The following is a 27,948-nucleotide window of genomic DNA, read 5'->3' on the forward strand; positions in this document are numbered from 1 at the left end:
TGTGTTAGCTCAGTCAGCAGTGGACTCAGGGTTAGAATAGGTTCTCTGTGCATTCCTGTGGGTCGTGCCCAAACAAAGCAGCACTTTCTTTCAGCCCTGTCCGTCTGCCTGTCTGACTGCCTGCCTGCTGACCTGCCTGCACAGTTTAGGTTAAAGGCAGCTAATTGGTTTCCAGCTCAGGGTTAAGTCAACATGCCGTCTTGTTTTAAACAGTGTGGAAACTTGAGAGAAGCAACAATAATATGGCACTGTTTGCTCACCCCTGCCTCACAGAGCCAGTTAGAATAATACCAGCGTTTTGCCTGGTTATCGTTCCCATAGAGTTGTAAAACTTCATACGCTCTGAAAGCAAAACACGCAGTCGTTTTACACACCTCACAGTCCACTGATCTCCCAAGCAGAATCATTCATCCTGCGTCACACAGAGGGGTCCTGTTGGAGCTCAAAGCAAGGCAAATAAATCTGAGAGATCCTTCAGCAGTTTGCACTCATCCCTAGACCCCCGTGTGATTTACATGACGCCATTTTCAGACATTAAGACTTGGGTCTTGGGTGAAATACCTCACATCACTGAAACGATAACTGACCGCTAGATTTATGTGGCAATATCTAAACGATACTTTGTAGTAATGGCAGGGGGTAGGAGAACTCCCTTTTCTTTGACCCATTGGTTTTATATTGCCTTTGCTCTGTAGCGTGAGAGTACATCATCTTTCTGCAATATTCCGTTTTTTGAAAGACTACATAAACCCTAACCTTTTTTGCTTTGATGTTGTTTTTTAGATACTAGAATAATGCATCGTCTTTCACAGTCCTACGATCAGATTTATTCAGACTTCTCTCTGGGCACAGACGTCAGTTCAACATCTAGTTTGGATTTACGTTTGGTTGTGTTCAATGTGAAACCAACAAAAAATGTCACCATTTCATTGGATTTAGGTGAAAAGTTGGGTGGAAATGAAACGGGTCGGGTTGCTATGAAACAATCTTCATACTCCCTGCATGGGTGTGTGTGTGAGTGACAGATGCTAACCCTCAGTCAATGACTTTTGTGTTTTTCAGATGACACTGCAGCGACCCAGACTGACGCTCCGCCTGCCGTATTGGAACCCAACGCTGAGCTCACCCAGCCTGACCCTACAGGGGAGCCCTGGGGTGAGCAGCACACTGCTTCACTTCACTTACATTATAATACTCCTACACGTTGTCATCTAAATGCTATTGACATCTGTGTTACCTAACCTCCATGATGTATTATCTCTGCAGTGAAGCCTCGGTTCAGCCAGCCCACTAAGATGCGAAGGCGGGTGCTGTACAAGCCGGTGGGCAGCTCGGTGAGGCTCAAGTGCCAGGCCACGGGCACCCCTCCCCCTGTCTTTACCTGGTGGAAAGACCAGACCCCTCTGCCACCCCCGCGCCAGGGCAAGCGCCCGCGGTGGACCCTCACCCTGAAGAACCTGCAGCCCCAGGACAGTGCCAAGTACACTTGCCACGTCTCTAACCCAGCAGGGCACATCAATGCCACCTACAAGCTGGATGTCATCGGTAACACCACCGACACCACAACAAATAATTTTTCAGTTTCCTCCATCACACTCCAATTTAATTTATACCCAGACCTCCCATATGTTGCCAAATGAATTGTGTTATTGTCATTATGATTCACATGCTTATAAACTCCTGTCCTTCTCCCTACAGAGCGCTCTCATTGCAAGCCTGTTCTGACCGGCACCCACCCGGTCAACACCACCGTGGAGTATGGTGGCACCGCCTCCTTCCAGTGTAAGGTCCACAGTGACGTGAAGCCTGTGGTCCAGTGGCTGAAGAGGGTGGACCCAGGCACACAGGACCGCTATAACTCCACCCTGGAGGTCGGAGGGCAGCATTTTGTGGTTCTGCCCACAGGGGATGTGTGGTCCCGGCCTGACGGCTCCTACCTCAACAAGTTGGCTATTATCAAGGCCCGCGATGAGGATGCTGGCATGTACATCTGCCTGGGAGCCAACACTATGGGCTACAGCTTTCGCAGTGCTTACCTTACTGTGCTGCCAGGTGAGTACAGCCATTCACGGGATGGGATGGAGGCTTACATCTGTAGAGCTGTCTCTCATATCACTGTGATTTGTGTCTCTGTCCAGACCCTCAGGTGGAGAACACAGTGACGCCTCCCCACCTGAGCTCCGGCCTGCCCTGGCCTCTGATCATCGGCATCCCTGCAGCAGCCCTCCTCATCGTAGGCACTATCGTACTCTGGCTGTGCCACAGCCGTCGGCTCCACAACACCCTGGCTCCCCGGCACATACCTGTAGTCCACAGAGACCACCACATCTCGGACAAAGAGCCCAGCACCACCACCCCCTGTAGTGCCCTGACTAGCCCTGACTACCCCAGCCAGAGACTGGTGGGCCTGGGAACCCCCGGCCTCAGTGGGCCCCCTAAGGTCTACTCCAAGGTTTACACAGACATGCACACGCACACACACACACACGCCCATGTGGATGGTAAGGTCCATCAACACCAGCACTTCCACTACCAGTGCTAACCAGCCCCTTCTCATCCCACCCCATACCTACGGCCTTGTCTCCTAGCCACTGCTGCTATTCTGATCCAACAATGGACTATGAGCAAGGGACAATGAGCCGGGTAGATGGAACCAAGGAAAGGCTTGTAGTTCATATGAACTACACCTCCCATGATAAGCAGTGTTAACACACCATACAGTGGCAGAAGCCCTACCAGGTTGGATCCTGGGATAGGCATGGACAAATGTTACTAAGCTGCCTGCTAATACCGCTTCATTGAGATGTCTCAGGGCAGGGAAACCCTCCCATGTTTGCTATCGAGTATTTTTTTTTTAAATTTATCAGACAACTATAAATATCAGACAAAATATCAGACAACTAAGATTAAACGCGAATTGTATTTTAAAGGATGGAAAGGAATGGACAAATGATAATGTCTATATAAACAACCAAATGCAGAGCACTCAATTTAAAACATAAATATTTAGATGTATGTTTGGATGTACATAGCCCTGGAGAAATCATTCATTAGTTAATGGGAGAAGTATCAGGGTTAGGTTCAATTTAGGTAAAGGACATCCAATTTACACAAATTAGCGTTTCTAATAGAATTGACCCCAACCCTATTCAAAAAAATAAGTAACACTCATCTAAATATGTACCTGTGTCCAAACTTTCAAAGCATAAAGCAATATGAGGAACTTTTAAGCTGGTCTAAATTGGAAAATTCAAGATTTATAAGCTTTTAAAAAATTTGAAAATGTAACTGTGACAAATCTAAATCTAGCCAAAATGTTTACAATGTGTTCCGAGCTTTTATATTCTCATAATAGTAACACAAACTGTGGTGTCCTCTGTTTTGAAATAAGTGGTATTATTTTTATTTTTTTAAAGAGGTTTTGTAATGTGTGTGTTTCATGTAGGAAAGTACAACTCATCAGGGAAATTAGATGGATGGATGAATGGATGAGGTGAAAAAAAGTATTTTTTTTATTCAGATATTGTATAATATGTATCCAACTGTGCCTGAAAAATGCAGTAATACTATTATTTACTCTGTACAGTGTCTGTCAGATGCCAAGTTCTTTTGCAGCGCTATAGATGTGTATATTACTTACAATTCTTGTGAGGTATATTGTTGTATAAGGTAGGACAAGTATTGTACTGTACCTTTTGTCTAATGGTTTTAAAACTCACAAAAAAGCTATTTAGCTGTGTTTTTATTTTATTGTTCTATATTTATTCGTAACCTACATTACTCTTCTGTAGCTCAGTAGGTAGCGCATGACGCTTGTAACGCCAGGCTATTGGATTTGATTCTTGGGACTACCCATATGTAAAATGTATACACGCATGACTATAAGTTGCTTTGGATAAAAGTGTCTCCTAAATGGCTTATATTCTTATTCCAGATTGGATTGACCTATGGGTCATTTAGACAAAAATATGACAAGTGTTGATTGTATTGTTAAGTTGAATTACAGATTTTTACTGGCCTAGTTGTCTCATATTTTATTAAGAAGCTGACCATATGCTTTATATATTTCACATGTTTTTATTTGTTGAAAAACATGGCAACCATTACAAAGATAATTTAACAAAGAGTCATTCACCCTACCCTCAAGTAGTCATAAATCTTGTACCCAAGTGTTTTAAAATTGCCACGTTAATCTTATGCAATTACTCTGAAACATTGCATGATGCAAACTCACACTGGTGCTCATGTAAATTTAGTACTGTACAATAATATTTTTGTAATAAAAATGGTTTCTATACTTTTCGTGTAGTGTTTGCAACATCTATTTCGATGAGGACGTTTACATATGAAATGTGTTTTTATAAAAATAAATAAAACAGAGTGCCATTCTGGTCCATGTTGACTTGCTACTTTACACTCCCCAGAAAGGCCTCCATCCACTGTTAGTTTAACATCCTCTGGAATGCTCTGGGAAAATCAAGTTGTGCGTTCAACACCAGGCAAAGAAATAAATATTCCTAATAAGATTTGATACGTATTAATATGAGGGTAGGGTTACACAGACACAGTGCACAGGGCTACTTCCTCAGTTTCTCGCTGGAAGACTGTAACTGCAAATCATCACTGGAACACCAGACATTTGTGAAACCCAGTGTTGGAAAAGTACTCAATTGTCATACTTGAGTAAAAGTACAAGTGAAAGTATCAAAATCAATGTAATTGGTAAAATATACTTAAGTATCAAAAGTATAAATAATTTCAAATTCCTTATTAAAAGCAAACCAGACTGCACAAATATGTTATTAAAAATATATATATATATATTACAGCTGCCAGGGGCAACACTCAGACATAATTTACAAATGAAGCATTTGTGTTTAGTGAGTCAGCCAGATCAGAAACAGTAGGGATGACCAGAGATGTTCTCTTGATATGTGCGAGGGAAAATGTATGGAGTAAAAAGTACATTATTTTCTTTGGGAATGTAGTGAAGTAATAGTAAAAGTTGTTAAAAATATAAATAGTGATGTAATGTACAGATACACCAAAAAACGACTTAAGTAGTAATTTAAAGTATTTTTACACCACTGGTCAAACCCAGTTACCTTATGTCACTTCCTTCCACTATATTTTAATCATTTAGCAGACACTCTAATCCAGCGAGATTGAAAGGAACATTTAGGGTTAAGTGCCTTGTTCAAGGGAACATGAACATATTTTTTTTACTTAGTCATCTTGGGGATTTAAACTAGCAACCATTTGGTTAACTACCCAATGCACTTAACCGTTAGGCTACCTGCCCAGTTAGTTTGTTGGTTGTATTTTTTGTCTCTCTAAAATAACGAAATGATCACAAAACATTATTTTAGTGAATTAACATATTTGGGTTACCGATTAAATCTACGTATCTATCTATATAGCTACAATGAAAAGGCCAAGGAGTTTGGCTGTTTCACACCATGCATAAAATCCTCAAATTGTGTTGTTTTTTTCCGCCATCTAGTGGTATACTAGTGCCATAGATTGAACAGAAAAACATCCAACATTTCAAATGTACATGATGATACATGTACATTCCCTGATATGATTGCAGCGTAATGAATGCACGAGCTCTAATCTAAAGTGTCATAACGTGACATGCTGTGTTGTTTTTACACTATTACACAGTTTTACTACAAAGCAATGCAACCTCCGCAAAGTGCCTTTGTAACCCCTCCCAATGACTCCTCCTCCCTGGAGATGAGCGTGAGGTAAGAACCGTCATGACACTAGCACAGGTTGCCGCGCGGTGAAACACCGCTTCCCATTCATTTCAATGGAAGGAAAGCGGCGAGAAGCGGTGAGAAGGGGGACCTTTGGGCGGTGCGGCTGTGGCGTGGGAGGCTGTGAAGAAGATAAACTTTTCCCAACTTTATGTAAATCACCAGCGGCGACCGCTGGGGGATGACCAATCATATCGAGTGGTTCCCATGACGAATTTGACGCTATGCGATCCAAGGCTGGAGAATTTCTTCTGCAAAGATGGCTGACAAAAATACTAGGTTGGAAGCAAATGTAAGTGATTATAAAATAACGAATCATGGAAAAATGTACAGTTGACAGGAATATGTTAGTTCATGTAGAGACAAACGATTATGCATTTTTTTAATCATAAAGTTAATTTACGAAAATAGCGATTTAGCACGCTAGCTGACTAGCTAACATTAACCAGCTAGCTTTATGGGTGTTGTGACATGAGTATGACATTGTAATTCTGGTTGTTTAATGTTTTAGGGACTCCTGAAACAACCAGCAAACCAGGCTGTCGTCTTGTGAAACAGTGGGTGTAAAGAATCTAGCTAGCTAAAGCATTTACTGAAAATTGAATGTACAATTTTGTACGCTTCCCTTGCTGATATTTGCCATGCAATGCAGAGAGATGAATAACGTAGCTAGCTATGTTCTTTGCATATTGTGCAATGGAGGATGAAAATACCTGTATGCCTATGTGTAACGGATGTGAAATGGCTAGCTAGTTAGCGGGTACGCGCTAGTAGCATTTCAATCAGTTACGTCACTTGCTCTGAGACTTAAGTAGGGTTGCCCCTTGCTCTGCAAGGGCCGCGGCCTTTGCAGAGCAAGGGGCAACCCTACTTAAAGTCTCAGAGCAAGCGACGTAACTGATTGAAATGCTACTAGCGCGTACCCGCTAACTAGCTAGCCATTTCACATCCGTTACACTCACCCCCCTTTCAACCTCCTCCTTTTTCCGCAGCAACCAGTGATCCGGGTCAACAGCATCAATGTAACAGTATAACTTTAAACCGTCCCCTCGCCCCCATCGCTCCACAAAAGCCGCGGCCCTTGCAGAGCAAGGGGAAACCCTACTTAAGTCTCAGAGCAAGTGACGTAACTGATTGAAATGCTACTAGCGCGTACCCGCTAACTAGCTAGCCATTTCACATCCGTTACATATGGATGTGTAGCTAGCTATCTAGCCCCATCTGTGTATGGACCCCAACGTTTGGTATACAAATTAGTTCAGAACCTAGTTATGAATCTCAGCTATCATAGCCAGTTGTATCAACTTCAAAACAGTCTGAATTACATTAATGAAGCCTATGGATTGAGTAGAATATAACTTTGCCAAGGATGCAAGTCGTATATACATGTAGTTATTACCATCCATAAGATCCCCACATTGTAGCCTGTACATTTAATATATTCACTGATCATGTACTCTACCATGGCAAATAAAGGTCCAGGTCAGGTATGAATGTCTTCGAGATCATTTTTCAATCATATCCAATACCAGAAGTATCAAATTCCAGTCTTTGAAAGATGCTGTATCTGCATGCATGCATTACAATTATACACTTCAACAGTGTTTACCAATCTTGGTCCTGGGACATCAATGGTTACACATTGTAACTAAGACTAGAAACAGGATTTAACTAGTTAAAGATTGATTTGTAATTCATATATATATATATTTTTAAACAGTACACTTTCTATGCATCATGTAAATACTCTAAAAACGGTTCATCTCAATGCCCTTCATCTGCATTGACCTGATATACAGGATAGGTGTAGTATTTCATCAAATGAGACTTAATTTCAACCAGTAGAGAATGTGAAACACTTTATTGAAAGAATTTCATTATCCAAGTGTTATAAATACATGCATTATAAATATAATTGTCATATTATAAATACAAGTTCAATCTGTACTTCAATGCACATCTGTTGTACATTATAAAAACAGGAAGAAAGAGGTGGCGAGAGGTGTAAAAGACAGAAAGGGAAAGAGTTAAGACATAAGGGCAGGGAAGGCAGCATATGATTAATGAATCACAGTGCAACCCAAATATTCTCTCAGTTCATCACAATTACATAATAGTGAAACTAGTCAGTCCGAAGGTTATCTTAAAAGCGGGTGAGGTGGCAATGGTGTGACTGGGGGTTGGCATCCTCTCTCACGTCAAAACATATCTGCAGACTAGAGACAGATGCATGTTTAAGCCTTGTGTTTAAATGTTTTATTCTAACCTTGTTATTCATTATACTAATCAGCAGGTGAAATGCAAAACTGACCTTGGATCATTAACTCTGGGACTACTGCATCTCTATCTGTATTTCAATGTAAAGCATCTCTTTAATAATACTTCCTGTTGACCTGACCAAGTGACCTTTCATCTCTGATCATGCTGTGCCCTCCATGTAGCCAGTTCAGATGAGGGAGAGGTTCACAGACACAGCTGATATAACCTAGAGGATTTAGGGAGAAGAGGAGAGAGGGATGAAGTGAAGGAGAGAGACTTATTGAGAAATTAAGGTAGTTAAAGACACAGTGTTCAACAGGAATCTGTGTGTGTGGCCTCACCTGGTGTCCACACCACACTAAGTGGCTGCAGAGTACTTTATGCTGAAAAACATAAACAGACACACGTGGACAAACAATATAGCGTAGTTATAGAAATAATGAAGTCTCTTACTATTCTCCATGGTTGGCCCTCTTGCCTATTCTTTGAAGGTGGAAGGAGCCACAGTTATACACCTGAGCCTGCTTACTGCACAACACAATCCATTAATCAGATTGATACATGAGTGTGTGTGTTATAAGGTGTCTAATTGTTATACATTTTTTCAATATGGGTGATTTAAAATAGCCTGTTTTGTTTTTGTACAGACATCACACACTTACCTTAATAACAGCACCCTCACCTGAGAAGTAGAAATCAAAGGGAGAGAAAATGGGAATTGAATAACTGCAGTTGACATGGAAGAATATTCTTATTGCAATGTGAATGACTCTTAAAAGAGCCTTTGGTTGTGCATCGTGTCGTCTATGGTATTGCCAGGGAACAGCACCCTCTTTGAAGAAGTAGGAGGTGAAGATCTCCCGCAAATGGATTGCCTCTTGCTCCATTGTTGGACCCCATCCTTGAAACATCCTGCAGAGCAGCAGACTTCTTCTCTGGCAGACGGCAGCGAGCTGCAGATCCCCTCCCGGTCCTCGTGTCCATCCTTATGAAGTTATGCAGGACACAGGTAGCCTTCACACACACCTGAATTCCTCCAGGAGGCAGTCCCAGATGGCCCTCCTGGTCACCCAACCTTGCATTGCCCTACACTTTAACTGTAGGCACTCATTTTGAAGGAATCTCCAGTTACAAGTAGGAATATGGAAGACAATGTAATTATTAGACTTTTACATCACCAGGTCATTGTGGATTACAAAAGTATAATATCCCTGATAAATTATTATAAGATTGGATTGATAGATGCATGGACACACATGTGCATGTGACAATAACAGGACAATATAAAGGATAGCATCACAAATGAATACATAAATACCACTTGAAGCTTGATGATAAGTTGATTATTTGAATCAACTGCTCAGTGTTAAGGCAAAAACCAAAATGTGCACCCCTTTGAGTCCCCAGGACCAGGACTGAGAACCACTGCACTTCATATGTAGACAGGCTTTCATAGCCCTCTTTATCTGAGGACAGAAAACCTCACAAGAAACAGACTTCATAATAGTCAAATTACACCGCACTGAATATTATGTTGCTATTATCTCCATCCTCACTTCTAGAGACAGGAACTACACAAAAGTACCTGCCCTATCCAGAATAGCCTACTCACAGTTGGGGCAGCTATCCTATCACCTCCATGGCTGTTAGCTAGCTACCTACCTACAAATTAATTTGGAGTTAGTTTTTTTACAGTGATAAATGCATCAAGATAGCTAACTAATATGAAGTTAGGTAGATGGTGATATTTCATTCCCTTAGTTAGCTATCTATACAGTATGTGAAGTTAGCTCATCTAGATAGCTCATTTAAATTAGCCTGCACTGTAGTTAGTAGCTAATAATACATCGGTTTTTTATTTTCGAAATATATTTACTTACTTGAATTGTCCAGCCATGTGGACAATTGGAAACAGGGCAGCAAAGTTTGTTTGTCACCAGAGCGTTTTCGAGGATATTACTATTGAACTATACTAATTAATAACTAGACCTTCATACAAACTTGCTATGCTGAATTCTTGACGCACAATCGAACATGCTGCTAAATGCTGCCATATGCTGCCAGCACGCCCACAAGCGAGTCACAATGGGCGGCCTTAGCCGCACGCGGCAATTTTCCGCTATCTAGTGTACATTCAGCGTAGGGCGGAGCGTTTTGTATGGCGGAAGCACGTCTCTGATCTGAGCGCAGAAATCGAGGTACGCGTGTATGGCGGAAGTACGTCTCTGATCTGAGCGCAGATATCGAGGTGCGAGTTCATCTTTCATATGCTGTGTTTATCGGACCTCCTGGAGACAGACAGAGAGGCCCGGTCCAAGTCCTCAGACAAGGTTTGGTTCAGATAGAACCACCGGATAACTAAAACTGTTTTTCAGTGCTTGCCACTGCCACAAAAGGCTTTAAGTTACTTCCACGGGTGTCGGGTGGGGATGTTGTTAGCCAGCCAGCCAGCCAGCTAGCTAGCCAGCCAGCTGTCGGAGTCAACCTGTATTGAGCGATTGAAAGCTTCAAAGAAGAGTCAACTTGCTTGCAAGCCAACTGACGAGAACCTGTATAGAACTTGGAAAGAATCAAATGTTCCTCAGCCCTCTCTTCGTGAATTCTCACTAGCCTGAAAGGTGAATGTTGCTTAGCAAAACATGCTACAAAGCTAGCTGGTAATAGCTAGTCATTGCTAACTGTTTGTGTTTTGGGGTGGCCCGTGCTTGTTAATTGTTACTTTGCGTTATTTATGTCCATTGTCTCACTTTTTAGTGGGTTTCGTTCGTTTGCTGGAGATGTATTTAGTCTTCTAAAATGCTGTCATGTAATAGGAAGCCTTGGAGGCTTTTTTTGGCTTTCAGTTTATGCAGAAATACTGTAATGAACACAGTAGCTTGCTAGTTAAGTTAGCATTAGCTACCTGGCTATTGTGTTAATTGGTGTGTTAAGCAGCCTATAGAGCCCCACAGTGGAGGTGTCATAATACCCATAAACCCTAGTAGTCCAACAGGGAAATGGTTCCAACCGTTTTCCCACCATTCATTTTTCCCATTAGGAATTTTTAGAAACACTTAAAATAAGGGCTGTGTTTCGTGTAGACTTACCCTGGAATTACTTTTTGATAACCATGTACATCTCTCTAGGACAAGGTGACTTTTATCAGTATATTCTGCTCTATTTACTGATTCTAAAATGCTAATAAGCATCAAAGTAGACAAATGCAAAACTACAAATCCCTGCAAGCTCCTGCACGTCATCTCTAGTGGACACCTTTGCTACCAGGTATTGTGTCAATTTAAAACTTACACAAGACAGTTCACAGAATTGTCAATTTTAAATAAATGTAGCCAGTTTATTACATTTGGCTAACATTGGATAGTTAATCCAGAGATTCTTAACACCTTTGCCTCTGCAGTCTCATCCAGTGCCTCATGGCATTTGTAGTTCTTTATGATTGCCACATTAGCAACTAATTAATTTTGGGATAATTGCAGGCGAATATATTGATAAAAGTCACCTTGTCCTAGAGATATTTACACGGTTATCAAAACGTCATGCGATGTACATGAGAAACAGCACTTATTTTAAGGTTTTTCTAAAATCCCCTATGGTGGAAAAAATGATTGGAACTATCTCCCTGTTTGACCTCTAGGTTTTATGGGTATTGTGACTCATACTGTGGTACTCTGTTGAATGAACTCAATAGTTAAGCTACTGATTTTCTGAACCTGAATCTGGCTTTACATGAGACGTTGAATATGGCGACTCTCCTTTTAGCCCAGGAAGCAGCCATTCAACTAGCCAGATTGAATAACAACCTTCCTGGGCTTAATAAAGGAGAATCGCCATATGCAACATCTCCTGTAAGGCCAGATTCTGGTTCACTGATTGGCTAGTTGTATTGCTGTAGTGACGATTTCATTATGAAATTACAATAACTCTTCAATAGATCGCATGTTGGTAAGTGAAAAGCTTATTGCATGTGAGCTATATGTGGCTAGCATTTGACATGAAAAAGTTAGTATGAGCCAGTTCCTGACAGATGGCTTGTCAGTCATGGGTCCCTATAGCCAACCTGGTCTCAGAGCATTTCGTATTATTCGGCACGTAAATCCAAGACACTCCATTTAGTATGATATGTTACATTTCGTATGGTGTGTATTAAGTTTATGGATGTCCATCACCCATTTGTTTAGCTAGGCTAGGGGTTAGGGTTAAGCTTAAGAGTTAGGTAAAAGGGTTAGGGGAAGGGTTAACTAACATGCAAAGTAGCTAAGTGGAAAGTCATTGAAAATTTGCTAAAGTTGTCCGTGATGAGATTCGAACTCACAAGCTTTGGCTTGCTAGACTTTCGCATTATATGCCCACACATCCACCCCGACCAACCATACCAAATGTAACACATCATACTAATTTGAGTGTCTCAGATTTACATTTATTAAGTTACATCTAGTCTATGAAACCAGGCTGCTATAGCCACCTAAACTTAACTCCATGATTTAAGATGGCAGTGACTAGTGTGGGTGGACTGGAGTTCCGATGTCAAATATATTTTTATCTTAAACTCCGTATTTCAGCACCCAAAGAATAGCCCGCATTTATACAAACTTTTATGTTACGTCAGTGCTCCAGTCAGCCCAAACTAGTCGCCAATCAACTCCATCGTAAATCGTTGAGTCAGCAAACTTTGTCATGTTTACTTATTGCTATATTTTTGTTCAACTAATGTTTGGTGACTTGAGTATCTTTCACTTTTGGTCCACAATGTACAGCATCTTTATCCCAGACTGAGGGAAAAAAATGTTCTCTTGCAGAAGTGTCATCAGTGAGAGAGTTTGCGTGTCCTTGTGTGTGCATGCCTGAATAACAGGGCCCGCGTGAGAGGGAGTGAGTTTGTTACCTTCTCTGGGTGAATATCTCACTGCCCTGGACATGATGGGCCCGAGGCGGAAGTCCACCAAGACACAGCTCTCCAGTGGGGGAGCTGCCAATCCTTACAGACTGGAGGAGCCCAAGGACTACATCAATGAACTCTCCCATGAGGTCCTCTGCCACATATTCCGGTCAGTGAGTGTCAGAGAACATAATTCAATGGGGGTGTCCCCCAAAAGGCACCCCATTCCCTTTATAGTGCACTCACTTTGACCAGGACCCATATGGTCAAAAGTAGAGCACTATATAGGGAATATGGTGCGATTTGGGACATAAGGGTTCTTTGTTGCTGTTCACCCTCTGACATAACAATGTGACGTCATCATTGGTCCTTGCTTGGACTGTAAATCTCAATGTGCTTTTACAAAATCTGATTATTTTACAATTTAAAATTTTATTTTTTTGAGCCTCAAAGGTGATACTCTGCCACAATGACCAGGATAGGGTAGCTGTAAATATTTCCCTCCTTTATCCCCCCTCCATGCAGGTATTTGCCCATGCAGGACATAATGTGTATGGAGTGCCTGTCTCGGAAGCTTCGGGAAGCGGTGACACTGTACCTGCGGGTGGTGAAGGTGGTGGACCTGTGTGCTAGCCGTTGGTGGGAGTACATGCCCTCAGGTAGGCAGAGAGGTACATGACATGTTTGGAATTTAGCAGGAGAATATTATGATGCATATCAACCTTTAGGGTACAGAATAGGTGATCTTCGATTTTGAAGCACTGTCAAACATAAATGAACCTTAAAGTCTAAAGCAGCTAAGATTGTAGGTAATATGTACATACTCTGTGATATTGAATGATTGTGTTCTTACAGAAAAGTGTCAATGCACTCTTTAGTTAACCCTCTGAAACTGTTTTGGCCTGGTGCCATGGAGCAGGATTCACAGACTGCAGTTTCCTCATGCTGCTGAAGAAGATGCCAGACCTGGAGCAGCTGTATGGGCTTCACCCCCGCTACCTGGAGCGCCGCAGAGTCCGGGGCTACGAGGCCTTCAGTATCCCAGGAGTACTGGAGGCTCTTCAGGCCTGCCCCAACCTGCTGGTGAGTCTGGGTCTAACAGACCGAGCCAGGAACAATTGTGACTGTCATGTTTTTCAATTCAGAAAATAGGTGAGGTGATCTTGAAAGCCTTTTAGGTTGACATAAATATCTTTATATTGATGTGATCTATTTTGAGTTATACCATTGCTATGATACTGTATTACTCCTAAAGATGTTTTGCTAGGTTTGTCTACATTAAGATGTCTTTGTCTATCTGCAGGGAGTGGAGACGTCTCATCTGGAGTTGGTGGAGGCAATCTGGAACTACATGCCTCAGGTCCACATCCTGGGGAAGTTCCGCAACCGCAACGGGGCGTTCCCCATTCCCCCTGAAAACAAGCTCACCATCCCAATCGCAGCCAAAATACAAACCCTGCATCTTGTCGGTGAGTGTATCAAGGACTAGGCATATATCTCCTAATATGTTTAGGTCATGGCACCCTAGACTGGTAGCAGATCTGTGTGGGCATTCGCCAACTCCTCTGTTGTGCTCAATGGCATAATTAATAATTACCAGACTAATGACACTATCCACAGTGTACTAACTCAATGTACTCCTCTCTTACATCCCAGGAGTGAATGTGCCAGAGATCCCGTGCGTCTCCATGCTAAGACACCTGTACCTGAAGTGGGTTCGCCTCACCAAGCCCCAGCCCTTCAAAGACTTCCTGTGTGTCAGCCTGCGGACCTTTGTGATGAGGAACTGCGCTGGCCCCACCAACTCTCTGAAGTACGTGCCCCTGGTGACGGGCCTTGCCTCGGCCCGCAACCTGGAGCAGCTGGAGTTGGTCAGAGTGCCCTTCCTGGGGGGGCTCATCCAGCATGTGGTGGAGGACAGCTGGAGGTCAGGTAAGGAAGGATGGACCATCGTAATTATATTTAATTCAGTACATCTGGAGGTGTGTGTGTCATGCTCAATGGGCCAGTTTCCCTGACCCAGATTAAGACTAGTCAGGACTAAAAACATGGTCAATAGGGAACCTTAATAGCAGGTATTTTTAGTCCAGCACTAGGCTAAATCTGTGTCTGGGAAACCAGTCCAATAAGTATCAGGGTGTCCACGGTTCCTTAACGTCTTAAATTAATGTATCTGATTTAAAGGCCCTGAGTCTTAAAATGTCTTAAATTCAGTTATCAAAGGTCTTAAAAAATGTGACGATGACTACAGTTTTTCCATTATATTGTGCCGCTGCCTAATTGTTGCCACTGCGGCGAGAAAAAAACTTTAAAGATGTTAGTTATCCAACCACATGTGCGGCTCTGTGCGTGGGCCAGTGTGATTCGTGCCGTTGCCAGAAGAGAGAGCAAGGTAGGTAGCTTATACAATTTGATAGACAACAACACTAACTAGACCTGGGACAATAAACCGAAAATTACAGGCACCGACATTGCCTTCCTCTTACCGACGCAATTTTGCTTATGTCAGTGATTAGGCTATACAACGTCCCTGCAGATGTTTGTGTTCTAAAACCATTATTTAGTCAACAGTAATGTGCATTAACCTGCTTCCTGCAATGAAAGTATTTGCCCTGTTCCTGTTTCGCTGCTGGCTCGCACTCCTGCTCCTTCATTTTGCACACGGAGTGAAGGGAAAGATGCATTTTGATAAGCGCAAGCATACTGGCAGTTGAGCAACATTTTGAAAATCTAGGCTAATTGCAGGAAACAATTAAAACAACTACCATTACTGTTAAAAAATAGGAGTCTCAACTTTGCGAGCATAACAATTATTTCTCAACTGTCAATAGAAGAAATAACACCACTTTACAAGCGGAGTATGTAATTGAGATTATGCGCCATTTGCGATGATTGAATCAAGTAGCCTATATAGGCCAACCAATGGAAAGTTTTTGTAGGACATTACATTTAGTCTTAGATCAATTCCATGGCTATCTAGCAACAATGTCATATTTAGAGTTAGCAAAGACAAAAACATTTAAGTATAATGGGGTGACATCAGTTGGACGTCCCAAGGACCTATTAGACATGAGCAAGTAACGTTACCAGGTTACTGTCAATAAAACAGCATTATTTTGCTAATCTGGTCATGATAGAATCATGCTTCAGGCAACCGCCATCATCGGCTAACGTACAAACAGTAGCTAGGTCACCCCGCAAAGAGGTACTAATGTGTTCTGAGTTCCCAAGCATAGCTTAGGCCAATATGCAAAAATATAAATAAACATGCAGGCAAATTAATCTCTAGAGCCAAAAATATATTGGATTATTCTGGATCCTTTTTTGACATGTTGCACATCAAAATGCATTCCATGAACATGATATTGCTATACCTACCCTTTGTGCCCCAGGTGGATTTCGCAATTTGCACACTATTGTATTTGGTGCCTGTAAGAATGCACTTGAAGTTGACCTGGGCTACCTCATCATCACTGCTGCACGCAGGTAAGCAAAGAACTCACCGATTCAGTTAAGCAAATGGATAAATGTGATGAATAGTGAGATTTAGCTCGTGCTTTATTTTTTATTTATTTTATTTATGTAGATTACATGAAGTTCGAATCCAGCCTTCCCTAACCAAAGACGGGGTGTTCTCTGCACTGAAGATGGCTGAACTGGAGTTTCCCCAGTTTGAGACTTTGCACCTCGGCTACGTCGATGAGTTCCTATTGCAGTGTGAGTCAGTTAAGGCCTAAGTTGTTATATAAAACGTATAATATTTTATAGTTATATACACTGTGGCCAGTTTATTAGGTACACCACCCCGTTCACGAAAATGGTTCGCTCCTACAGACAGTGAGTCATGTGGCCATGGCTTGCTATATAAAGCAGGCATCAGTATTCAGTTAGTGTTCGATTAAACGTTAGGAAGTGCAAAATGCTCTGCAGAGTGGTCACTAGCTGGTATGGCAACAAAGTCCTAAAATTGGATTTTTAAACCTAACCGTAACCACATCACTAACCCGAATGCCTAACCTTAAATTAAGACCAAAAAGCAACAGGGTTTTTTCTCTCGTGAACTTTTCGGATATAGGCAATTTTGACTTAAAAATTGCACATCTTGCGGAAACCTGCCTACAAAACACATTGTCTATGGGCAAAGGATATGAATACCACCCCTTACACTTTCCTCCCCACTACTACTGTACCCCATAATCTACTTTCTGAAACTGTTTAAATAAAAAATATGTAGCTAAGTAGGACGATTACATAAGATGTATTGATTGTAATGTATTTTCTTGGTTAGGTAAAATGAGTCACTCTGAGCTAGTGAAGTATGGCCTGGCTGACGTCATTGAAAACCCAGGTATCATCACAGACATCGGGATGAAGGCTGTCAACGAGGTGTTCTCCTCCATCAAGTATCTGGTCATATACAACTGCCCCCACCTCCACAACCCACACAAGTGGATTACAGGTAACGGACCAAATCATCTGTTTGCGGTTTTTAGTCTTATTTTTTTTAACCTTTTTAGTATCTTGCCTGAAGCAGTATGCATTCTTAGCTTTGATGAAACAGATCATTTTATGTTTTTTACTTAAATGACTAAGGCAGGCTCATGAACATTGAAAGCTTAGAGGACCCTGAGAACTGTGTCTGTGTTGTCATCAGACCACTCGCGGTGGAGTCGCTTGGTGGACCTGACTCTGGTGCGTTGCCATGCCATCAAGCTGGAGTCATTCAGCCAGTTCATTGAGCTGCTTCCCAGCCTGGAGTTCATCTCCCTGGACCAGATGTTCAGAGAGCCACCCAAGGTAAGTCCACTGCACTGGGGCCCCCTCATGACAGCGGAGAGAAATGTTTACATTTGAGTTCATTTTGTGCAATTCTACACATTTTGCCATGGGTTGGAGAGGAAAATGAGCTGTTTTACAGCTAATTTACTGGATTTCTATACATTTTCCATAGGGTGTAGATAAATGTTTGTAGTTTTTAATATATCTATGTGAGACTGACTAACAAAATCAGTGGGGACCCCCGGCCAGTAATTCGACCATGATAACAAGTTTAGATAGCTGGCCGCTAAACTAATTTAATAATCTAAAATATGTTAGCTGACATGGACTAAGTGACTGACATAACTGCTGTTGCAAAACAACATTTCGAAATCTACTACACAAGGTGCAGCTTGCAACAAACAGTAAGTTGAGACCCCAACTGATATTTTGGGAAATTTATCCGGAGGCTTTCAAAATGCGTGCTGCCAGTTTTCCATCCCTGGCATATACCCTATAGCCAGGTATTTTGCCCTAATTATGCCATTTAGCAGTCGGTTTTCTATAAAGTGACTAAGTGATGCGTGTGTACATTTTTTCTTTCATACGGGTGTTTGAAATCAAACCCCACTATCTTGGCATTGCAAGCCATGCGCTACCAAATGAGCTATAGACTAGAGGACCAGATATATAATATTAACCACCTTGGAAGTGATCTAACAACACAGGGATTGTGACTGAATATGAAGTTCTATGCTTAGTCCAGACTGGACTATAATGTTAACACCTCATAGGTCAGGGTTCCCCCAAAACATTATTTATTTTAATTGTATTGTTGGTCATGAAAGACATTAAAAACACCAGCAAATAAGCTCCATGTGATTTTAATTTTGAAAATCTGTTCCAAAGTATTCCCATGCCTAATAAAGCGATATACACAGAGTGTACTAAACATTAGGAACACCTGCTCTTTCCATGACCGACTATCCAAGTGAAAGCTATGATCCCTTATTCATGTGACTTGTAAATCCACTTCAATTGGTGCAGATGAAGGGGAGGTGACAGGTTAAAGAGGCCTTTATACGCAATCCATGTCTCAATTGTCTGTGTGCCATTCAGAGGGTGAATGGGCAAGACAAAAGATTTAAGTGCCTTTGAACGAGGTATGGTAGTAGGTGCCAGGCACACCGGTTTCAGTGTGTCAAGAACTGCATCGCTGCTGAGTTTGTCACGCTCAACAGTTTCCTGTGTGTATCAAGAATGGTCCACCACCCAAAAAACGTCCAGCCAACTTGACACAACTGTGGGAAGCATTGGAGTCAACATGGGCCAGCATCCCTGTGAAACGCTTTTGACACCTTGTAGAATTTATGCTTTTTTTCAGGGCAAAAGGGGATGCAACTCAATATTAGGATGGTGTTCCTAATGTTTTGTATACTCAGTGTTTGTGAGTTTATACAAATGTAAACAAGGTTTGAAATGATGTTTTAGGAAATATCTGTTTGGGCTTCTTGTGGTCAATTTGCAGTCTACAAATTATTTGTAATTATGTTCACTGACCATCTGCTCAAGAAATAATCGGTCATAATGGTCTTTGATCTTTTTTGTATTTATTAAGTATCCCCATTACTGCACTTACTGCACTTATCCCCATTACTGCACAGCAACAATAAGGCAGTTACATAAAATGCTAAATATTACATGACATTCCATAACACCCAATACATTTAGTGTGTTCCCTCTGTTTCTCCCTCAGGGCTGTGCTCGTGTGGGTCTGAGTGCTGGCACTGGGATAGGAGTCTCCTCTGCCCTGGTCAGCAACCAGAACTCTAACAATGACAACGACAATAACAACAACAACAACCACCAGAACAACAACAACAACGATGCACCCAACATCCCACCGCACAACAATGACAACGAGGAGGGTGCAGCTGTCGTGCCTCAACCACAACACAGGGCTGAGGGTACCCTGCTGCTCGCATTGTTACAACGTTACTACATGAAAGTGTTATAACATTGCTACATTATTGTTACAAAGTTGTAATGACATCGTCAACATTGCTACTATTGCTGACATGGGGGATCTTAGCTGCGTAATGTACCTCTAGTGTACAAACTCATGACCTTTACTACTGTTCCATTCCTCCAGAGCTTCCTGGGGTGAACGGGATGTTGCAGGATGAGAACATTGAGGCTGAGGCCGTGGTCCAGGCCTGGCCTGCAGACGAGATGCAACCCCCTGGTCCCAGTCAGCCTGCTGCCAACCCTCGGCCAGACAACGCAGACGAGGAGCAAGCAGGTCTGGACGGAACTAACTCCACTACAGTGGAACATATTTCAGCGAGTTTTCTCATTTTTATATATTTTTCTCTCCACTATCTTCTCTATTCCTCAGTCAGAGATAAACCGACAATCTTGCCCCCGCTCTTTTTTTTCTGTCTTTCTCCACCGCACCCTATCTCTCTCCGTCTCTTCCCCCCCCCCCCATAGGTCCCAGTGGTGTTCAGTGTGTGGTGAAGAAACCTCCGGTGGTGATTTTCGACTCGGACAGTGAGGACGAGGAGGGCCCTGCCAGATCCCAGGCTCCAGGCCAGCCCCAGCAGCAGCAACAATTGACCACTTATCCTCCTGAACCACCGCAGCCCACTGGCAAGACTGCCACTGCTGAGGAGGCAGCCACACACATTAGTGAGTCTCTCAAATGTAGAGATGGGCACGGTTATTAAAAATATCTGAACTTACGGTAGTGTTTTAAGTTGTGCTTTTCAATTTTAGATTGTTAATATAGGCCCAAAAAATTATAATGTAAAAGTTGTCTAAATTAAATGATCTATGTGACATTGTTACATACAAGGACCATACCATGACATTTAAAATTATTTTTTAAACAAACTTTTTTTAAATATAGTTGAGCTACTGCTGTGTGGTTTAGCCCTCCAATCAGCCCTGACAACGGTATTCTATTTTCCCCTCTTCAAATAGCGATGACAAGCGCACCTAAGGGATGTTTCACGAGACCTGGCACAGATCAATGCAAAACACTTACCAGAATACTGTCTTGAAACAGAATCTCTTCTATCATGGCGAGCATCGTACTTCTCTTTCACTGTTGTTGTTAGCTAAAAATACAGGAGAATAGCAGCCTGTCCGCTGTTGTGGTATCTCTGCCCTCTGCAATTGTGCCATTCTGATTCATCAAGCAATTGTTTTATTTTATTTGGATTATCTGGATATCCGAAAGAATTTCAGGATATTATTTGAATAGTGAAATCATTTCAAATGCTCATCCCTACTCCTCACATCAAAAATAAGCTCTTTCAATTATGATGGATTGTAAAGCGATCATAAGAACCTGATTGCTGACGATGAAAAGTAACTTTCTATCCTTGCCATAAAACTCAAAATGGCTTATATTTACATTTTATTGTGAGTTCTGTGCTGTGTTTATGTGTTGCAGATAAAGGGAAGACGCCCCTGCGTCGACGAGGGCCACCCCTGCAGGAGCCCAGCTGTGAGAAGGGTTGCCAGGTCACCAGTGAGCAGATCAAAGCTGACATGAAGGCTGCCACTGAGGTCCCTGACAAAGACAAGAACTCCAAGGAGCCTGCTGCAGGGACAGGGGCTGCTGGGGGAGCAGGGTGTACCACGGGGGGCTGTGTCTGCTCTGTCCACTGGAGAGAAGACTCTGCTAACCAGGAGGAACAGTCCAGAGCCCGAGCAGGGGACGAGGGGACAGTCAGGACTCGCTGCACCTGCAGTAGGGCTCGCCCCGGCCCAGAGGGAAGGACTCGAAGTGGGCCCAGCCACCCAGCCTCTGGAGGGGCAGGAGGAGGGGACAGAACCCCAGAGAGGAGGCAGGATCTGGGGGAGGGAGCAGGCGCAGAGGGGCTGGAGGCCAGGGACCCTGCTGAAGAGAGCCTGGCGAGGGGCGTGCCTGAGGGGCACCGTGGTGAGAGGATGTTGGGTCAGAGCTCCAGAGAGGCCAGCGTAGAGCCCCAGCCCAGAGGGTTAAGAGATGGCTTCCCCAGGCGACCTGTCACCCGCGCCCGCAGCAGACTGTCAGCTGTACCTCTGGTGTCTGAGTCAGGTTAGACAGGGGATAAGCAGTCCCTCTGTCAGAGCATGAAACGCATTGTGATGCTGATCATTTGAAATGTAGGCCATATTGTCATGGCTTTGATAGTGTAGGAAAGTCTGTGAAAAATGAGTTTCTCATAGAGTTCCTATTGTTTTGTCATGCAGAGTTGTCCAATTCCAAGCCTCGGGTCACTGTAAAGAGGAAACGCACAGCAGACAAGTCCACCAGCACCAGCGACCCGGTCACTGAGGACGACCATGTACAGGTAGGACCACTGCACATACTGGGAAGAGACCCACTGTTCCTGAGCAAAGCGGCACAGAAATAGATCGGACACCTTATTACCAGTACATAGGAAATAGGCGAGGTTGCCATTTTGGAACGAAGCCGTTCATGGTAAAATTAATGAATCTCTATTAAATGCAGCATCCTTCCTTTGTTTATCCCTCCCTATTGCCGTCCAGGTGCTGACGCTGAAGTCCAAAAACCTAGTGGGAATCACCCTTACAAACTGTGGCATCACTGACCTGGTGCTGAAGGACTGCCCCAAGATGATGTTTGTTCATGGTAGGTTTCCCGTCTATATTCTCCCTCGATATATGATCAAGCCTTGATAATGAACATAATTAGTGGGCCGTTCTGTCATACGAAGGCTAAATCCCAAATGGCCCTATTTGGCCATTTAAATGGCCCTCTGCCGTCCCTCTCTATGTGTCCCTCCAGCCACGCGCTGCAGAGTGCTGAAGCACCTGAAAGTGGAGAGTGCCCCCATAGTGAACCGCTTTGACTACGCCCAGTGTAAGAAGCTGGACATGGAGCAGGTCCTGGATCAGATCCTCCGGATGCCCCCGGAGAGAAACCGCATCATCTACATGCGCCCCATGCAGCAGGTCAGTCAGAACCACAGACTTCCTGTCTGGAACCTGTTCATTTCCAAATGAAATTTACACTGGATTAAAAACATTTAATCTTGTTCAGATATGTCATACTACAGTTATTCTGCACAATAGGTATGACTTCCACAGGAAATGTGAGCATGATTTCTCACTAAATCCTAGCAGAAGTATCCCCAGTTTAAATTTTAAAAATGTACATTTTATTTAACTAGGCAAGTCAGTTAAGAACAAATTCTTATTTTCAATGACGGCCGAGGAACAGTGGGTTAACTGCCTTGTTCAGGGGCAGAACGACAGATTTTTACCTTGTCAGCTCGGGGATTCGATCTTGCAACCTTTCGGTTACTAATCCAACGCTCTAACCACTAGGCTATCTGCCGATATGGTTTGTAAACCTTGTCCTACTCTGACCTTGTCCTAGATTGACTCTCTGGCCCTGGAGAGGAAGCTGTTCCGTGGGCCGTACCCCTACCACATTGCCATCATCCACGAGTTCAGCAACCCTCCTAATGTCAGGAACAAGGTCAGAGTACGCAGCTGGATGGACACCATCGCCAACATCAGCCAGTGAGTCACAGATATTTCTTGATAATATCTTTTAGATGTTTCAATTTCCAATAGTTTTTCTATGTAATCCAGTAGAATATTTAGTGGGTTGCTGCCAGTCTGTTTCCTCCAATAGATGGCCTGGTGTCATTCTCACTACAGCCAGCAGGCGGCGCTGTTGATTCTCTCCTGACCCTATTCAGCCATACTGTACTAGACTGTTGGGCTGGTGATCAAGGACCAATGCCCATTTCCTTCCTTCATCTAAAAACCCAACATGAATAACCACTTTCATTTAATCAACAGGGAACTCATCAAGTACGAGTTCTTCCCCGAAGCTACGCGGACGGAAGAGGATATCAAGAAGTATCCCAGCTACCCCTGGGGCCGAGACATTTACACCTTGGAGGGTGAGAGGAAGTCCTGTCTAAAACCCTTTGAGACTGGGTCTCGGTCTCTTCACAGCATAGCTACATCCTTCTCTACAGTCACTCTATTCTACATCAGTTCTATTAATAAACCATGTGAATAGTGCTGGTCTACTGGGATCTCTACAGTCCAATTAAGGCCAGCTGTGGAGTCACACAATAAATAATTCTTCACTTGGTCATGAGGATTCTCGATACCACCCTGTCTCGCTAAAACAAGGATGTGATACGATAGCTAGGACGAGCTGATGGCTCAAAGCAGCCTCATAAACGTTTTCAGTCAGACGTTCACGGTTGCAAGTATACGCATGCTAGTAGTAGTCATCGCCCCTGCTCGAGAGTACACATTCTGGGTGATGTGATACGTCATCATCTCACTGGCTGCTCCTCTGGAGAGCTTTTATTGGCTATTGCTGATCACCGTTTTCAAATCTTGTCATTGCATATCTACCGCTACCAGAGCGTTGCAGATTTTGTGCCGATAAAAATCAAACGTTTGAAAATATCGGGACGTCTGGGACTGCTCGAAGACTGGATCGGTAGCCCTCAAATTGCGTCTCCGACACACTCGCATTTAAACGTGCGTCGGCTCCAAGTAGGACACAACATGGGGATTTTTGTCTCCGATCTCAAACTTGTCTGGGACCGTTAAATCGGGGCCAAAATCCCGTAGTGTACAACCGGCTTTAGTGTTTTTCCATGCTTCATTCGTTGTCCCCCTCTGGCTTTCATGATTCAAGACCTACATTGTGTTTCTTCACTTTACCCTTGCAATTTTGGGGTGGTAGCTACTCTTCCCTGTCTGATGTAGCTTGTCACTCTTTCTCTGTCTCTCGTGTGTGTGTGTGTGTGTGCGCTTACTATCTGTAGGACTGGTAGATGAAGCGCCCTACTCCATGATCACAGACTTCCCCTGGCTCCGCACCCTACGGACAGCTGATCCCAACAGCTACGCACGCTATGACTTTGAGGATGACGAGAGCAGTGAGTGACCGTGTCTCCTGTCCAGTTGTCACCATCTTTACCTACCTGCTAAACACATGTGCTCAACCTGGCCGCAGTGACTAGCAAACCTGCTCCCTTATTTCTAGGATCATTGTCAGTTGTGTAATGAGAACTGTGATCTGTCTCTTGAGGCATTAAAATGAATTGAATGGAATGCAATTTTTAGGGCCTACTTCCCTGATAGGTACCTTCTCGGTAGCACTCTTGAGTCTGTTTGTCAATGATAAGGTGCTAGCCACATTCAATGATGCCATAATGGGTGGACTGGCATCCATTTTGAGTGTACCCATGAGTTTACCAGTCAAATTGCCATGGTGAAAGGTTTCTAGCCCGTTCTACTCATTCAATTGCAATGGTACCAACCATCCTCTCCCGTGTCTCTCCTGCAGCCACCATCTACGCCCCGCGGAGGAAGGGCCAGCTCTCGGCAGACATCTGCATGGAGACCATCGGTGAGGAGATCTCGGAACGGCGCCAGACGCGGCGCGGGGTCTTCCAGCGTGTGGTGGTGGTCTTCATCCACTACTGTGACGTACGGGGTGAACCTGTGGACGATGACTACATCTAGTGCCTCCTGTTTTGCCCTGGACTTGGGGAGAGACCTGAGAGGGAGGGGAGGAGGTCTGGAGTGGAGACCCAGCACCCCTGGTGTCTGCCTGCCAGGCTCCTACTGTGACCATTGCACCCACCCACCCAATGTTGAGAACCAGTGCTTGACAGATTTTTCAATGGAGCTCCAGAGAGGGGGTACTGGAGTGTCTGTCTCGAGTTGCCTTGTTTTGTATTTTCTGACCTTACATGAAGGGAGAGCGAGAGGCTGCTCAGTGGGTTGGTTATCTTCTCACAGCCATTGCTTAGGGTTTTTCTCAGTGGGGGGATGACAGCTCCTTGACCTTAGAGGAATTAAAGCTCTGCTCTTGCCTGCCATTCGTACTCATAGATACGCTATGTTGATCTTTCCATGCACTACCTCGCCGTATAGGTGATGTTGAAACTATGTGTGGGGACCGGCGTATATGTTAAAGCACCCAGGGAAGTGTGTATGCCTATGTTATTGTATAAATCTGAGATCTGCACCGAGAGAGAACCACGTACCTGAGCTTGGAGAATTGAAAGGGCAGCGCTTAGTATTCTGTTTTCACCAAGATGTTATTTTTCTTGAGGGTTTGAATTCCCTTTTTGTGTTTTTGGCAAGATTTCCACTGGAATGGAGGAATATCAGTTTTCAGGAGTTTGGTGTTTTCACCTACCTCTGGTGCTGACTAAGACACAAGCTTTAGAGAAGCACCCTCAAGCTAGATGCTAGAAGTGCCCTTAGATTTGTTTGTTAAAAAAAAGAAAAAAAAGCTTCGGTTTCCCAATAGTTTTTTGGCTAATTTATTTATGCTTTGTTTTAATTTGTATTTTCTATGTTTTAGTCCTTCACCTCTGTTCCTGAGGTCTGTTGTTGTTGGGGGGGATGGTAGGTTCAGTAGGTGTGCATTATGACTGGTCTGTGTCTTGCTAAGTTCTGTTTACCTCACGACTTGGTAAAACGAGAGCGAGAGAGAACTGCGGCGGTATCAAAAGAAATTTGTTACCAATTAATTCCCCCCCGCCAATTCTCCTGTAAGCGGTTCCTAAAGAAAAAAAGAAATGGCATTCATTGTTAAGCATCTTTCATGCATTCAATAATTTAAGAGTTTTCCCCGCCTCTAATTGAACCCACATTTCTAGAGACTTCAAGAATGGCACTGGCTGGTTGTTTTGAATATGGGTCATGGCTAGTGAGGGTCGTAAAAGCATGTCTCGTTCATCTCTAGATGACTGCAAGCATGCAGACAGTATCCAAGCAAGATGACCTTCAACACATGAGCACCGCAGTGTGTCTTATGTGGTATAAGAATACTTCTCTTTAGGAAGCACAACCAAGTTTTGTTCATGTATGTGCATCACACTGGAACACAGAAGGAAGTAGGAGAACGAACAGTACAAGGAATGTACCATATGTTCTGAAGCTTATTTTCTAGGTCTCTGGATTAGTGAATAAGACACTTCGATGTTCCCTAGTCTCTCCTACCCTTTGGATGTTTGAGTTTCACACAGGCTCTTCGACAGGAAGTCAGATGGTGTATGCAAACAAACACGCATTTTGTCTTAACTACGCACGCAATGCTGAATCTGTTAACTGTGAAAGAACCCAGTGTTCCTGTTAGTCGAGGAAATACATTTTTGAAGGGCACTTTAAGAGTCGGATAAAAAAAAGCCTTTTAAAGTGTGATAACCCCCTTCTTGCTGCTCTACTTTTTTCTCTTGTCTGGGTGACTCCCTCCACCCTCCTCTTCCAAAGCCAGGCTACTAATGCTTGTGAAGTTAATCTAGAAACACGCTAAGCTCTGCAGAAAACCTGTGTACAAAAACCCGTGTACAGATGTGCTGTATTTAATGGATCTTCCAAGATTTGTTTTATATGTTTATATAAAAAAAACTATTTCACATAATAAAAAGGGAGAACTGAATCAAGTGGAGCACCACTGTGTGTGTCATGCTTTGTCTGGCAGTGATGTCATATGCAGGTGTGAACTTTTTTTTTGTGTGTGTGTGGGGTGTACAGATAATGGACTGAAGCCTCTTCTCTTTTATTGAGACTGACCAGTTCACCGTAAATTGTGAGATCTAAGAAGAGACTATATATTGTGAGTGTGCCTCCCAAATAACACCCTGATCCCTATATAGTGCCCTGTTCAAAAGTAGTGCACTAAATGGGGGTTAAGGTGTTTTTTCATTAAGAGGCCTAAAACACCTGGTTTTGCAGAGATGAGCAGATGTCTTCCAAGTGGAGTTAGATTGCCAGCTTTTCAATTAGAAAGTGTAATGCTGCCCTACATCTGGATAATCCATTTCCTTGCTGCAGTAAAAAAAAAAAGTCTAGTTTTTAAGTGGACTCAAGACAAGTCCTGTAAGAAAGGTTGTGTGGCTGGTCTGGAGTAAGTCTTTGTCACACTATTTATATGTTCTGACACACAATAGGTGTGTAATGTTCTAGGCCAGTTGTCCCCTTTCCCCTTGTCTAAGCAGGAAGAGGAGAAGATTTGTGGAGATAGTGTAATAATCTACTCTGGTTCCTGTGGAGGGGATGTTGGACCTGCAGTATGTCTGTGTGACAGAGCTTTGGCCAAATTCACCTCCATATACCATTCCCAAAAAGAGCTAGGATTTGTTGATCATTTTTCAATTTAGCAAAAGGTTTAAGAATGTTGTACAGTGAAATAGTAACAACCTAATGGAATAAAGTACTGATGTGTAATTGAATATGTATTAAGTCTGGTACAGCAACATGTTCAACAGAACACCTCAC

General features: G+C 43.2%; 2 protein-coding genes and 1 long non-coding RNA gene across 8 annotated transcripts in view; 2 read left to right on the forward strand and 1 right to left on the reverse strand.

Annotated features, from left to right (window-relative positions):
• LOC129857864 (fibroblast growth factor receptor-like 1) overlaps nucleotides 1-4,302 on the forward strand; it is a 60,841-nt gene extending 56,539 nt beyond the window's left edge. For all 3 annotated transcript variants that reach the window (XM_055926519.1, XM_055926518.1, XM_055926520.1), the window contains 4 exons: nucleotides 1,063-1,155; nucleotides 1,267-1,545; nucleotides 1,699-2,052; nucleotides 2,139-4,302. In XM_055926519.1, coding sequence (XP_055782494.1) covers nucleotides 1,063-1,155; nucleotides 1,267-1,545; nucleotides 1,699-2,052; nucleotides 2,139-2,542 — 1,130 coding nt within the window. In that variant the 3' untranslated portion in view covers nucleotides 2,543-4,302. The remainder of the gene's footprint in view (nucleotides 1-1,062; nucleotides 1,156-1,266; nucleotides 1,546-1,698; nucleotides 2,053-2,138) is intronic.
• A 3,302-nt stretch (nucleotides 4,303-7,604) lies between these two features.
• Nucleotides 7,605-10,068, reverse strand: LOC129857868 (uncharacterized). Its single transcript, XR_008759960.1, has 2 exons — nucleotides 8,363-10,068; nucleotides 7,605-8,247 (listed from the first exon to the last, which is right to left on the reverse strand). It is a non-coding gene; the product is annotated as an uncharacterized LOC129857868 (long non-coding RNA).
• Nucleotides 10,069-10,174: 106 nt separating this feature from the next.
• On the forward strand, nucleotides 10,175-27,118 carry fbxo38 (F-box protein 38). 4 transcript variants are annotated; one of them, XM_055926521.1, is made up of 21 exons: nucleotides 10,175-10,639; nucleotides 12,818-13,066; nucleotides 13,423-13,568; nucleotides 13,817-13,980; nucleotides 14,201-14,366; nucleotides 14,554-14,829; nucleotides 16,290-16,383; nucleotides 16,484-16,614; nucleotides 17,186-17,356; nucleotides 17,552-17,694; nucleotides 19,412-19,622; nucleotides 19,808-19,957; nucleotides 20,149-20,346; nucleotides 21,116-21,745; nucleotides 21,901-22,001; nucleotides 22,201-22,303; nucleotides 22,460-22,626; nucleotides 23,054-23,199; nucleotides 23,485-23,588; nucleotides 24,477-24,590; nucleotides 25,001-27,118. In XM_055926521.1, exons 2-21 carry the CDS (start codon nucleotides 12,936-12,938, stop codon nucleotides 25,177-25,179), a joined length of 3,525 nt encoding a protein of 1,174 aa, XP_055782496.1. In that variant the 5' UTR covers nucleotides 10,175-10,639; nucleotides 12,818-12,935; the 3' UTR covers nucleotides 25,180-27,118. The 4 variants fall into 4 exon arrangements, with proteins under 4 accessions (XP_055782496.1, XP_055782498.1, XP_055782499.1 ...); XM_055926523.1 differs by having other exon boundaries at nucleotides 13,423-13,556; nucleotides 13,814-13,980; XM_055926524.1 differs by having other exon boundaries at nucleotides 13,423-13,556.
• The last annotated feature ends 830 nt before the right edge of the window (nucleotides 27,119-27,948 follow it).

Source organism: Salvelinus fontinalis, chromosome 6, assembly GCF_029448725.1.
Source record: "Salvelinus fontinalis isolate EN_2023a chromosome 6, ASM2944872v1, whole genome shotgun sequence".
NCBI classification, from domain to species: Eukaryota; Metazoa; Chordata; class Actinopteri; order Salmoniformes; family Salmonidae; genus Salvelinus; species Salvelinus fontinalis.

What these genes read in the sequence shown, in the direction of transcription:
- fbxo38 (XM_055926521.1), top strand. Translation starts at nt 12,936, where the DNA reads ATGATGGGCCCGAGGCGGAAGTCCACCAAGACACAGCTCTCCAGTGGG. An exon ending in ACCACAACACAGGGCTGAGG is followed by an intron (nt 19,623 to 19,807) that starts GTACCCTGCTGC and finishes CCATTCCTCCAG; the next exon opens with AGCTTCCTGGGGTGAACGGG. An exon ending in CGCAGACGAGGAGCAAGCAG is followed by an intron (nt 19,958 to 20,148) that starts GTCTGGACGGAA and finishes CCCCCCCCATAG; the next exon opens with GTCCCAGTGGTGTTCAGTGT.